At 31.2% G+C, this 12200-nt stretch overlaps 1 protein-coding gene across 2 annotated transcripts; it reads left to right on the plus strand.

The window, feature by feature from the left end:
• Positions 1 to 5174: 5174 nt before the first annotated feature.
• Positions 5175 to 11605, plus strand: LOC124890272 (transcription factor GAMYB-like). Of its 2 annotated transcripts, none has more exons than XM_047402114.1 (4): positions 5175 to 6074; positions 7785 to 8129; positions 10127 to 11069; positions 11163 to 11605. In XM_047402114.1, the coding sequence occupies exons 2-4, from the start codon at positions 7788 to 7790 to the stop codon at positions 11405 to 11407; spliced, it is 1530 nt and encodes a 509-aa protein (XP_047258070.1). In that variant the 5' UTR covers positions 5175 to 6074; positions 7785 to 7787; the 3' UTR covers positions 11408 to 11605. The 2 variants fall into 2 exon arrangements, with proteins under 2 accessions (XP_047258070.1, XP_047258072.1); XM_047402116.1 differs by having other exon boundaries at positions 5358 to 6074; positions 7775 to 8129.
• The last annotated feature ends 595 nt before the right edge of the window (positions 11606 to 12200 follow it).

Below are 12200 nucleotides of genomic sequence, written 5' to 3' on the forward strand. Positions count from 1 at the left end.
TTCTTCTATTTCAATTTGAGTAACACTGATATAATTTCGAGAGTCAATCAAATATCACGATTAAAGTAACGAAGTAGACATGTCTTAAGTGACTCATAATATAATTTATTAGAAGTGATATAACAAAATTGCTATAAAAAATACTTGTGAAAAAAGTTTAAGTAAGTATCATATAAGAAGTCAAGCTAATTTAAAACATCAAGAGTTAATTTATTATTTTATATTTATTTTATATTTTTATTAAATATTATTAATTTTTAATAGTTAAACGACTTATAATAATTAATTAAGGGTGACGTAGTAAAATTATGATTGAAGCAGCTAAAACAAACATGTCATAAATATCTATTTTACTTTTTTAATTAAATATTATTAATTTTTTAATACATAAATAATATATAATAATTAATTAGGGATGATATAATAAAATTACGGAGCAACAACTGAATGTCGGCAAGGAGGACGACGGGAAGCTCGTGGCAGCTGCTTCAACTGTCTCTTATAGTATAAGAGAATATACACAATAACACAAAGATATATAAATAAATAAATAAATAAATAAATAAAAAAAAAAAAAAAAAAAAATTCATACTATAAAATATTACTCTTTTTGTCTAATTTATATGACTTATTTTTCTTTTTAGGCTGTTACAGAAAGAATGACATATTTCTACATTTAGTAATAATTTAATTTTAAAACGTTCATTTTATACGTAATGAAATGATTTATAGTGACACAAATATTTGTGACTAATTTTTTAGATCATGAGTTTCAAGAAAATTTCTTTTTTTCTGAAATACTTTATCAAGTCAAATAATATCACATAAATTAGGACAAACAAATTATTAGACATATCCTTCACATGGTTTTCAACTAAAGTAATACAAAAGCCATTATTCTTGAACTTTATATGTTTGTTCGCTCTAATTTGGATAATATTAGGTGTGTGTGAAATAAAAATTTTGAATTTCACATACACCAAACAACTTTCCTTATATACAGAAGGATATATATAGGAGTATTCAACATAAGCTTTCTTCTTATCATGTGATTTTTGGAATAAAAAGAGTAAGTTGATTAATTATTCTATCCTTAATATAATTAAACTGAAGTTCCATTATTTGAATGGCTCAGTAATTTCTTCCTTACTCTCCATGACATTATTAGAAAAGGAGAATAACAATCTATTTTTAGAAAAATAATTATTCTCTTTATATATACTTGTTAAAGTTTCAAATCATAACTATTCAGTAACCATATTACATATTTTTTGTATTGAAATATTTCTGAAAATACAAGTAAAACCGCTCATGAAAATTAGATGAATGCACAAAATAACTCTTCCTTCAGTGTCTCTCATTTATTATTCTTCGTTTTATCATTTTTATTGTGTTATTTTATTTATAGATCTTGAAAGTTGAATCCTTCTTTAAAAGCCTTTTTTTTTTATGAGATGCATATATAAGTGAAGATATGAATTTCTTAACTCACATTGAAATTATTAGGAAATTTTTTAACGTATGCTTTCAAAATGTAGTAAGAATTAAGAAAAGATTATGAAAATATATATTTTAAAATTAGTTGAAACATGTTTTTTTTTCCCTACTATATTTTAACTTAAATATCTTTATATTGGAAAGAGTAACAAAAAAAGGGAGTGTACAATCTAGCACAAAGGGAATGTACAATCTTGTTTGCATTCAAGATATTTGGAGAATATTAGGCAGTACAATCTAGCACTAAGGATAGTACTTACTAATGTCACTGACCTAAAATTATGCTGACTATGTTTCTTCTTGTGCAGGGGGTCTGTGGTGGGTGGGGGGAGGAGGGGGCTATTAAATTATTTTTAAAACCTTTTTAAAATTAACCAATCCCCTAACTCTAAGTTTATCTTATTTAAATAAATAGATTTTTACATAATCAAGAAACTATACTATTTAATTAATGATAACTTAGAAAACACTCCTTCTATTTTATATTAGTTGTCAAAATTATTAAAAATATTTGTCAAAATATACTTTTTATTTTACTAAATCAAAATAAATATTTTGTTTCCATTTTATTCTTAATATTTAACATTCTTGAAATAAAATAAACTTATTCTTAATCTTGTATAAAGTGTAATTTTTTAGAGAGAGACATAAATAAAGCAATAAAAACATTTTCTCTTGTCTCGTTTGTAAAAGTATAATCAAACACAACTGTATCTTTAAATTCAATTTCATAAATTTTTTTAAAAAAAAAATATGATAAAACGCTTATCTAATTTAAGATCATAATATTTAAAAAAAAGTTATTTAAAAAAAAAAATTATGACTAGTAAAATTAAACTAAACAAATTAAAAAGAAGGGAGTAAAAATGATATTCAATAATTTGGTTAAAGGAGGAAACTTTTTTAAAAAATAATGTAATGCTAAATTTCCTTCTCTGTTTATCAAGCTCTCTATGTTGTGTTATAAGGACCACACAAATTTCTTTCTGATTCTTTGGTTACTTTATTAATCACTAATGACTAACCCCATACATATTAAGTGGAAACTTATTTGTTGTATTTTATGGGGTATTATTTTTAAATTTAAAATTAAATTCTAGTCTAAAATACTAATTAAACTTTTTTTTTTCTTTTACCTAATGACATATGTTTACTTTCTTAAAAGAAATTGTGAAATGTTTAATCATTTAAATTATAAATTCTAAGTTTTGAAAGTACTTTATCTAATCAGAGTGAGCCACTTGACTGAAAACCAATAGAGTAAATAGTTATCTATTTATATAAGAGTAAAGACATTTTTTCCTCTAAACTTGTCCTCTCAACTCAATTTAGCACTTAAACTTAACTTTCGTTTATTTATCCCTTAACATCTTTGAAGTGTATTTATTTTACCCCTAATGCTGATGTGGCATTTTTTTTAAAGGGCTCGTTTATTTGTTAAAAAAATTAATTTTTGTAATATTATATTAAAATATAATTAAAAAAATTTTAAAAATAAAAAATAGACACTTTCTTTTTTCTTCTTCTTCTTCTTCAAAACATTATCAACAACAATACCCAAATTTCTCCATTAACAACCTCAAATACATTTTTCATCACTTCCCTCCTTTAATTTTTTTCATATTCCTCCATTAACACCACAAAAAAATAACCACTAAGATACTAAATTAAAAATTTTCCTCCATTAAACACCTATTTGTTAAAGAAACATGAATCGGAATCACCCATTTTCCTCCATTAAACACTCATTTTTCCTCCATTGTTAATATTAGCAAGAGAAATAAAACAAAAGAAAGTTCTTAGATCCATTTGTTAAAGAAATGGGAAACAAAAAATGGGATAGTTTCAGTTTCAAAAATAGGATAATTTGAATGAAAATTATTCAATGGAAACTATTCAGAGGAAAATATTAACAAGAAAATTCTAGGAAAATTTTCCTCCATTAAACACCCATTTTTCCTCCTTAAACACCCATTCAAATTTATTAAATCCATTTGTTAGAGAAACACCCAACATAATTTTTTCCTCACCTTTCTTAGATTCATTTATTTGAACAAATTGATAATTAATTGAATTTTTTAAGTAAGTTGAGTTTTCCGACGAAAATTCACCGAAAAATCTGACAAGTGTGGCTGTGTTGGGGTAGACAGAGGTGGATGGGTGTGTGTGCAGGTGGGGCAATATGGGGGAGAACGAAGTGTGTGTGCAGGTGTAGGGGTGGATGGGAGGGGGGCAGGGGAGGGGTAGGACTGGGAGTTACGAAGAAGATGGAAAATGGTGGTGGTGGGGGGGGGGGGTTGTTTTAATTTAAACTATTTTTTATATATTTAAAAATATGTATATATATATATATAATATTTATTTTTATATATATTATATATATATATATATTATATATATATATATATATATATATATAATTATTAAAAAATATTTTATTTACGTGGCTCCAACGTGGAGGTGATGTGGCGGTGACGTGTCAGCGAGTGTGATGCACTCTCCGTTATGAGAGTGATATTATATATTAAGGGGTAAAAGTAATTCACTTTAAAAATGTTAAGGGGATAAATAAACATAAGTTAAGTTTAAGTGCTAAAGTAAGTTGACAGGACAAGTTCAGGGGCAAAAAATATCTTTTCTCTTTATACAACCACATATGTTAAAAACTCTTCTATTTTACTTTTTTTTTTATTTGCAAAATAATCTAAGATTTTCTTTGCTAAACTTGTTTTATTTTTAAGAAAGAATAAGAAAAATGTGGCGTAGAGGATGGAATTATTTTCTCTTTAATGAAATAAATACTTGATTAGAAGTGGTTTCCTCCCTTTAATGAGCTCTATATGATACACATTTTAAATACTAACTAAGAAGAAGAAAAAAAATATACTCGCTCAATATAAATTTTACTGGTTCAAATTAACTTGACATATTCCTTAAATAATAAATTAAAGAGTAATTTTAATATATCACCTTATTAATTATAAATCATTTAAATCATGAGAAATAAATTAATAATAAAAGTAAAAAATATATAAAATCATAAACTATCTCTTAATTTTTCAAATTGAAAAAATAAAGTTGGACAATTTATTAGTTTACTGTATAAGAAAAGATAAATGGAGTGATCTCTTGACTGCAATAAATAAAGTTGTACAATTATTTTTAATATAATGAACAAATAAAAATAAATTATCAATTTTTTTAATTTTTTAAACTGAAAAAATAAAATTGAATAACTACTTTTATTATATTAAATATGATTTCTTTTTTGTTAATTTAATGATGTAGGTGTTAATAATTTTAACTCATTTATGTTTGATTTGACATATTTAAATAAAATATTAAAGAGTAATTTTAATATATCATTCTTATCAAAATATTGATCAATAAATAATAATAATAATAATAATAATAATAATAATAATAATCAAAGTAAAATAAATAAATCATCTATTAATTTTTTAAATCGTACAAGTAAAGTTAGATAACAATTTTAATACACTGACCATCGAAAAATATAGTTCAATAAAAATGTGATTGTTTCTTCCTTAATAAGAGATATCGAATTCAAATTTAAATATAAATAAATCTTTAATAGGTAACACTCCCCCTACATAAGTTCTAGTTCTATACATTGATTAATCAAATTTCAATTTGAACGTCGAATATCAAATCATTAAAAAAAAAAAAAAAACTGTTTTAGTACACTGGACTGATGAGGCAACTCTTTATCTTTTAATCAGGCTAAATAAAGTTGACAATTATTTTAATAAAATATACTGTATAAATAAAGACAGTGCAAAAAGCTTCAAATTTAAAGAAAGAAAAATGATTTCTTTTTCCTTAATTCAATGATATGGGTGTTATCTATTCCTAATCTTTCTCCTCTATTTTATCTCTCTTTCCATTTTCCATTTTCCATTTTTTTGAAATTCCTTAAGCTGCTGGCACCTTACTAGTGTTTCTCTTTTCTCAAACTCTTTCATTAATAAGTGGATCTTGAATTTCCTTTTTGTTCATTTTCCCATTTTAATAATTTGGATTTTTTTCATTTCCAGTTTATCTTTTAATTTTGTTTAAGAATGTCTTTAATGAAGTCCTAGTCTTGGATTTTGTATAATTTAATTAAAGTTTGGATTTTGACTTCATTTTTAAAAGGGGTTCTTGTTAATTTGAGTTTTAAGCTGTTTTTCATTTATACTGTGTTTCTTTTTTCAGCTTTGTTTATCTTGGATTTTGTATAATTCAAATGTTGGGTTTTTTTACTTAATTTTCAAAAAGGGTTCTTGTTAATTTGTGTTTTAAGCTTATTTTCAGTTTTGTTTTATCGGGTCTTTAAAAAAATTCTAATCTTGGATTTTGTATAATCTAAGTTTTTTTTTTTTTTTACTTCATTTTTCAAAAGGGGGCTCTTGTTAAGTTGGGTTTTAAGCTTACTTTTCTGTTTTTTCTGTTTTGAATTCTGTTATTTATTTATATTTTTGTTTTGTGTTGAGTTTTGTTAAGGGATTGATTAGTGTGTCACTAGCTCCAAGACTCTGTTGGGCTGCTTCACTAAGCTTACTTTCTTTATTCAGGTATGATTAGATGCTAATTGTGTGATCAGTTTTTATTTTGAGCTTGTTATGTTTTCTGGTTTTATTTGGCCTTTATTTGTCTAAGCAGTTTGTACTAGCAAGATATAATTGGTTTCTGCATTTTGAAATTTTCATTTAGTAACTTTTTTTTTTTTTTGGGGGGGGGGGGGGGGGGGGGGGGGGGTGGATGTATTTTAAATTGGTTTTTATTGGTGTTAGTAAGTTTGTAAATTTTAAACTAGGAGTTCCTTTATCATATCAGCAACAGCAACAAGAACAAGAACAAGAAGAAGAATGCACCAGTGTAATCTGACTAGTGAGATCTAAGGAGGTTGGTGTTTAGGTAGTCCTACCCCTTAACTTGTGAAGGTAGATAGATTGTTGCTGATGACCCTCGGGTTTCTTGTTTCGTTAGGCCTGTTAAATTGGTCAGCATACCTCTATTGGGGCTATTTTCTTTATTTGTTAGCAGTTTGAACTAGCATGATTTAATAGGTCTCTTGATAATGAAATTTTCATAGTGTCTTTTTCTTTTGGGTTTCGGGGGCGTGTGGGGTATGTGTTGAGTTTTGATTGGTGTTAGTGAAGTTTCTAAATTTTAAATTAGGAGGTCCGTTCGTATTAATTATGAATCTCTTTCACATTCATTGTGAACCATGCATTTATAAGTTTGGTGCAAACCCAGAGTGTCAGCATGTATTTTGACGGGGTCGAGGGCTAGTCACCTGGTGACCTCCCTGTCTTCCACAGTGGAAGTGGAGGGTTCAAACTAGCTTACACTTTCCCTTTCACTGTCCACTAATGTAATAAAAAATGTGTAGGGCTTTGTAACTTTTTTAGACTGAGGTTATGCTGTGCAATGCAATTAGCAGGGCTGTTCTTTTACTCAGAATTGTCATAGTGAAATCAACAAGAGCCTATTGGTGGAAGAGGTTTCCAAATGAAATTGATTTCCTTAGCAGCTAAATCATTGAGTTTGTGGTATGCTGAAGCTAAATGATTAGTCAATACTATTGTCTGCTTTTTTTATTTATTTGTTTTTTTTTTATGGGTACTACTTTTATTTATTCATTTTTGAAAGTTAGCGGCTTCTTTATTTTATTCGACAGCTATGACGTATGTGTTTATTTTCTTTGTTCAAATCAAAAAATCGTTATACATACCTTTGGATTGAGCTCAATGAATTTCTTTGTGGACGTTGTATTATATATAAACCCTTTTACTCCCTCCGTCTCATTCATTTTACCCCCAATAACTGTTTGTGTTGTGTTATTTGGTAGTTAGATGAGATAAGGTGGTCTGGTGAGTTTTTAGATGTGTGATGCCCTGAATTATGTGTCGAAAATTCAGAATAGTTATCCCTTTTAATCATTTATCGTTTAACTTTTATGTTATTCTGTGAGAATCTATATTAGCTTGCTTTCTGAAGTTGGTGGTTTATATCTATCCATTTTATTCTGTAGTTTCAGCATTTTTGTGGTGCTGTTATTTGAATAAAATTCCTTTTACTTATCCCAAATTTCTTTTTTGGCTGTTCCTTTATTGTTCAACAATTTCTGGTAATAAGCTCGATTGACTCGTTGTGAACGAGGTCACTCATTTAGAACATATCGTCTTTATTTTTCCCGCAACTTTATAACAAACAATTTCATGTCTCCTTCTATTGGAAGTTACATGGTTTTATTAATTTATTTATTAAGCATTTTTTAGGATATGAGCATCACAAGTGAAACCGATGATATGATGACATCCAAAGTTGACATAGATTCGCCAGATGAAGCTAGTGGTGGAGAAAGTGTACCACTTAAAAAAGGTCCCTGGACTACTGTGGAAGATGCGATTTTAGTGGATTATGTCATGACAAATGGTGAAGGGAACTGGAATGCTGTCCAGAGGCATTCAGGACTTGCTCGTTGTGGTAAAAGTTGCCGTTTGCGGTGGGCAAATCACCTGAGACCAGATTTAAAGAAAGGTGCATTCACTCCAGAGGAAGAGCGGCGGATACTTGAACTACATGCTAAGATGGGAAACAAATGGGCACGAATGGCTGCTGAGGTTCATTCTCTATATCTTTTTGTAAAATCTTCAAATAAAATGTCTTTAACTGGCATCCTTCATTTATGTTTTCATTTCATACTAATTCCTATTTAAGTTGGATATCCTAGCCCCAATAAATTCGAGGTCTCTGCCATTCCCGTGGACAGAATCCATATCATCACTCCTTACGGACAATGTCTTGTAATCCTTGATAAGTACTGATTTTATGTGGTATACTTTCTTCTTTAGTCTGTCCAAAAAGAATGACAAATTTCTATATTTGGAAATAATCTAACTTTAAATTTTCTATTTTACCCTAATGAGTTGATTTATTAGTATAGCAATGTCTATGGCTTACTTTATGTAACTCCTCAAGTTTCAAAGGTCTCTTTTTTCTTAAATTCAGTGCCAGTCAAACAACATCAGATAGAATGAGATGGAAGGAGTAATACAAGTAATTAGTACTCCTTCCGTCCCAATTTATGAGGCAACGTTTGACTTGATACAAGGTTTAAGAAAGAAAGGAAGATTTTTGAAATGTGGTTTAAAATAAATGTTTTAGATATTTGTGTGGCTATAAATTATTTCACTAAGGATAAAAAGAAAAATTTTAAAGTTAAGTTGCTTCTAATTATAGAAATGCGTCATTCTTTTCAGGACAAACTGAAAAGGAAGGGTGCCACATAAATTGGGACAACTGGAGTATTATTTTGATCAGTTCGTCGTCTAATTACGAGTTTCTAACTAACCTTAAAATTTCCAGCTGTGTTAGGGGACTTCGATCTTTTCAATCTTTTTGAATCAGATTTAGCTTTTCTTTCCTGTATCCCCTTGCTTGTAATCATGCTATCCCAAATTCTATAATATGAAATTATAGAATTTCAGGTGATTTGCGTACACTATGGAGGTAGGGGTAAGGTTTGCCTACACTATATACTCCCCAGACCTTTATTGGGGAGTGTAGAGTGTAATCCCACAAGTGGGGTCTGGGAAGCATAGAGTGTACGCAGACCTTACTCAGGTGGATTGATAACAGTTGGCCGTCCACTTAATTTGTTATGTAACTACAGCTGCATTTTCTTCTTTTAATCCTGGTCAGGATATGATATGAAGTCCCTAACTGATAGACCTGTTTCACTTGTTGATGTCTATCGGACTGATTTTTAGAATTGAAGTGGACTCAGATTAATCCACCATTTGGAAATGAGACTTGAATATTTGGAAATATAAGAGGACTACCACTTCGAGACACGGCCTCTGAGCCTTAGAAATCAAAAATGTTACATCTACTCTGATGGGCATTGCACTAGGAATTGATAATGTGAACATGTATGGACGTACCAGCATAGCTTTGCTGATCAGGCTGTTATTGGCAATTTTTTTTTTATCTCTCTTTAAATGGAACTAGTCATTAGATATTAAACTTTCACAAGTATCTTGCTGTATTTGTCTTGCTCTTTGTTCAACATTAAGCTGCGTCTAAAATCCACCTAATTATGCCATGACGAGAAAAGGTATGACATGGATTTGGCGATTCATATATACCACATTAGAAGTTGCCAGAATCCAAGATGTAAAAGGTGTCTGGCTCACTGAGACTTATTGCATCATCAAGTCTTGTCTACCTGAACAGATTTGTATGTACATTTGTTATACATTCGGTGATTGTCCCTTGACCAGGATAGGATAAGTAGACAAAATTGTTTGCCTGGTAAAAAGGTGAGAAGTGAAATTACAAATGGAATGCCACATTGTCATAATCCCTTTCTCCCAAGATGATTATCTTTGTACGATATGCTGTCACTTGTTGTAGTCCTAATTACATTCTTCCATTATCTTGATACACATATGCTGTCACTTGTAGTAGTCCTAGTTACATTCTTCCATTATCTTGATACACATGATTATGCTTTGGCCTTTGGGTGATTAGGAGTGTGATATCTTCAAATTCTCATTGTGTGATTGGTGGTATATGATTCATATTAACTTTTGTTATGCCCTTTCTACCCTTTCAGTTGCCTGGCCGCACAGATAATGAGATAAAGAATTACTGGAACACCAGAATAAAGAGACGACAGCGTGCAGGATTGCCAGTTTACCCTCCAGATATTTCTTTCCTAGCAAATCAGAACAAACAAAATGAGGAGTTGGGTGCATTCTCCTCTGTAGATGCCCAAAATTCTAATGTCTTGGGAATTAACAATTTTGAAATTCCTGCTGTGGAGTTCAAAAATTTGCAGCTCGATCATCTGTTGTATCCGCCACCACTTGGTGAAATTCCTGCTGTAAGTAGCTTTCTGGCCCAGGGTCATAGAGCTCCCTATGGTAGTACGTATTTGCTTTCAACAATGCATCCCTCAAAGCGTATACGAGGATCAGAATCGATGTTCTCCGGTTCAAATGGTGATCTTCTCCTCAGCTCCTCACAATACCATAATGGCGGTTCTTTGCTTGCTCAACCCTTGGGGTTTTCTTCATATAATCATCATTTAACATATGATGATGACCGATCATTCTCAAGTGTAGTTCATGGCGGCCATGCCTGTTTAAATGGCAACTCCTCTTCTTCAGAGCCCACATGGGCCATGAAGCTGGAGCTCCCTTCACTCCAAAATCAGACAGCAAACTGGGGCTCACCTCCTTCCCCTCTTCCTTCATTAGAGTCGGATGATATTCTGATTCAATCCCCTCCAGCTGGAAACAGTGAATCAGGTAGTCTGTCACCTAGCAACAGTGGCCTACTGGATGCTGTGCTTTATGAATCCCAAACTATGAAAGCTTCAAACGATAACTCACACCAAGGGAAGGAGACATCTGGTGATGCAGTCAATAAAGGATGGGAAAGTTATGGGGATCCAGTCTCTCCTTTACATCATTTCTCTGCATCAGTTTTTGGTGAATACACCCCTGTCAATGGAAGTTCATTACATGAGTTCCCATCAGTGGCCACAATGCCAGGTGAGAATGGTTTATTTACCCACTCCTCCTGATTGTCTTTATAGTTGAAATAGTATTGTGTTTCTTTAATTGGATTCTTCCATGATGTTGAAGGATGCAAGATTAAGAAAGAGATTGGCGATCTAGCCCCCCTGGATGAGAATGATGACTCGTTGAACCAGACAATCTTTTCCAGCCCCAAGACACAGCATGCTAAGAACAGTCTGGCATTGAAAGAAGTAATTAGTTCTGGCTTTTTCGATGATTGTGGCTGGGATTGCAAGCAAATCCGTGCAGTAGCAACATCATCAGGTCAAGCTTGTGGACGCAGTTCTTGGGATGCCATGTCAGCTGTGTAGTCAACAACCCGAATGATATTATTATGGTACTTTTAAGGTTTTGATAACGTCTTTTGACACTAAACTTGGTTATCCTATTAAATGACTATGGAATACCATGTAATATTTTCCATAAGCTGGAAACACTTCTGCATGTTCTTGTGTGTGCATTGTTTAGGCAATGTGGAGACAAAAATAATGAAACATTTTTTTGTGGCATCAAGTTGATTGCAGTTTTCATAAAATGGACAGTGAGCAAGCATTCATGATGCCTCCCCCAATTCTTATTTGCTGTTGTAAATCAACTGTGGTTTGGTGAGGTTGCAGAAAGACTTGTGTAAGGCAATACGTTGCACCTCATGCCCTACATACATGCAGTTTAGATGCATGAAATGGGGTTAGGCGAAGCCTGAGAGTCTCCTCAAAACCTGATTTTGTGACCAGATTCTTGTCCAGAAAGTTTGTCACAACTTTAAATGGGATATGCTAGCTTTTTATTCTTCGATATTATATATCGAACACTAAAACCCATCTAGAATTTGAATTCATAACGTGCGTTTAACTTACCACTGTTGAAACAAAATCCTTCACATATTGAATCGGCTTTTCCATATTGAAGGAATGCATGTGGACCCACTTGGCGGACTCGGCCTCAAATCAAACCTAAATTTGAAACTTCGAAAAGTATGTATCCGCATGTGTCCCTTTCACCAGCTGAAATACCAAACTTTCGATAGCTGCAGAATTCGAACCCCTAACGTAAGCTTAAGTTGAACTAACGCCTTGGCACCCCAATGTTTCATTTCCTTCATCA

The sequence above is a fragment of the Capsicum annuum genome, unplaced genomic scaffold (genome assembly GCF_002878395.1).
Source record: "Capsicum annuum cultivar UCD-10X-F1 unplaced genomic scaffold, UCD10Xv1.1 ctg1490, whole genome shotgun sequence".
Lineage (NCBI taxonomy): Eukaryota > Viridiplantae > Streptophyta > Magnoliopsida > Solanales > Solanaceae > Capsicum > Capsicum annuum.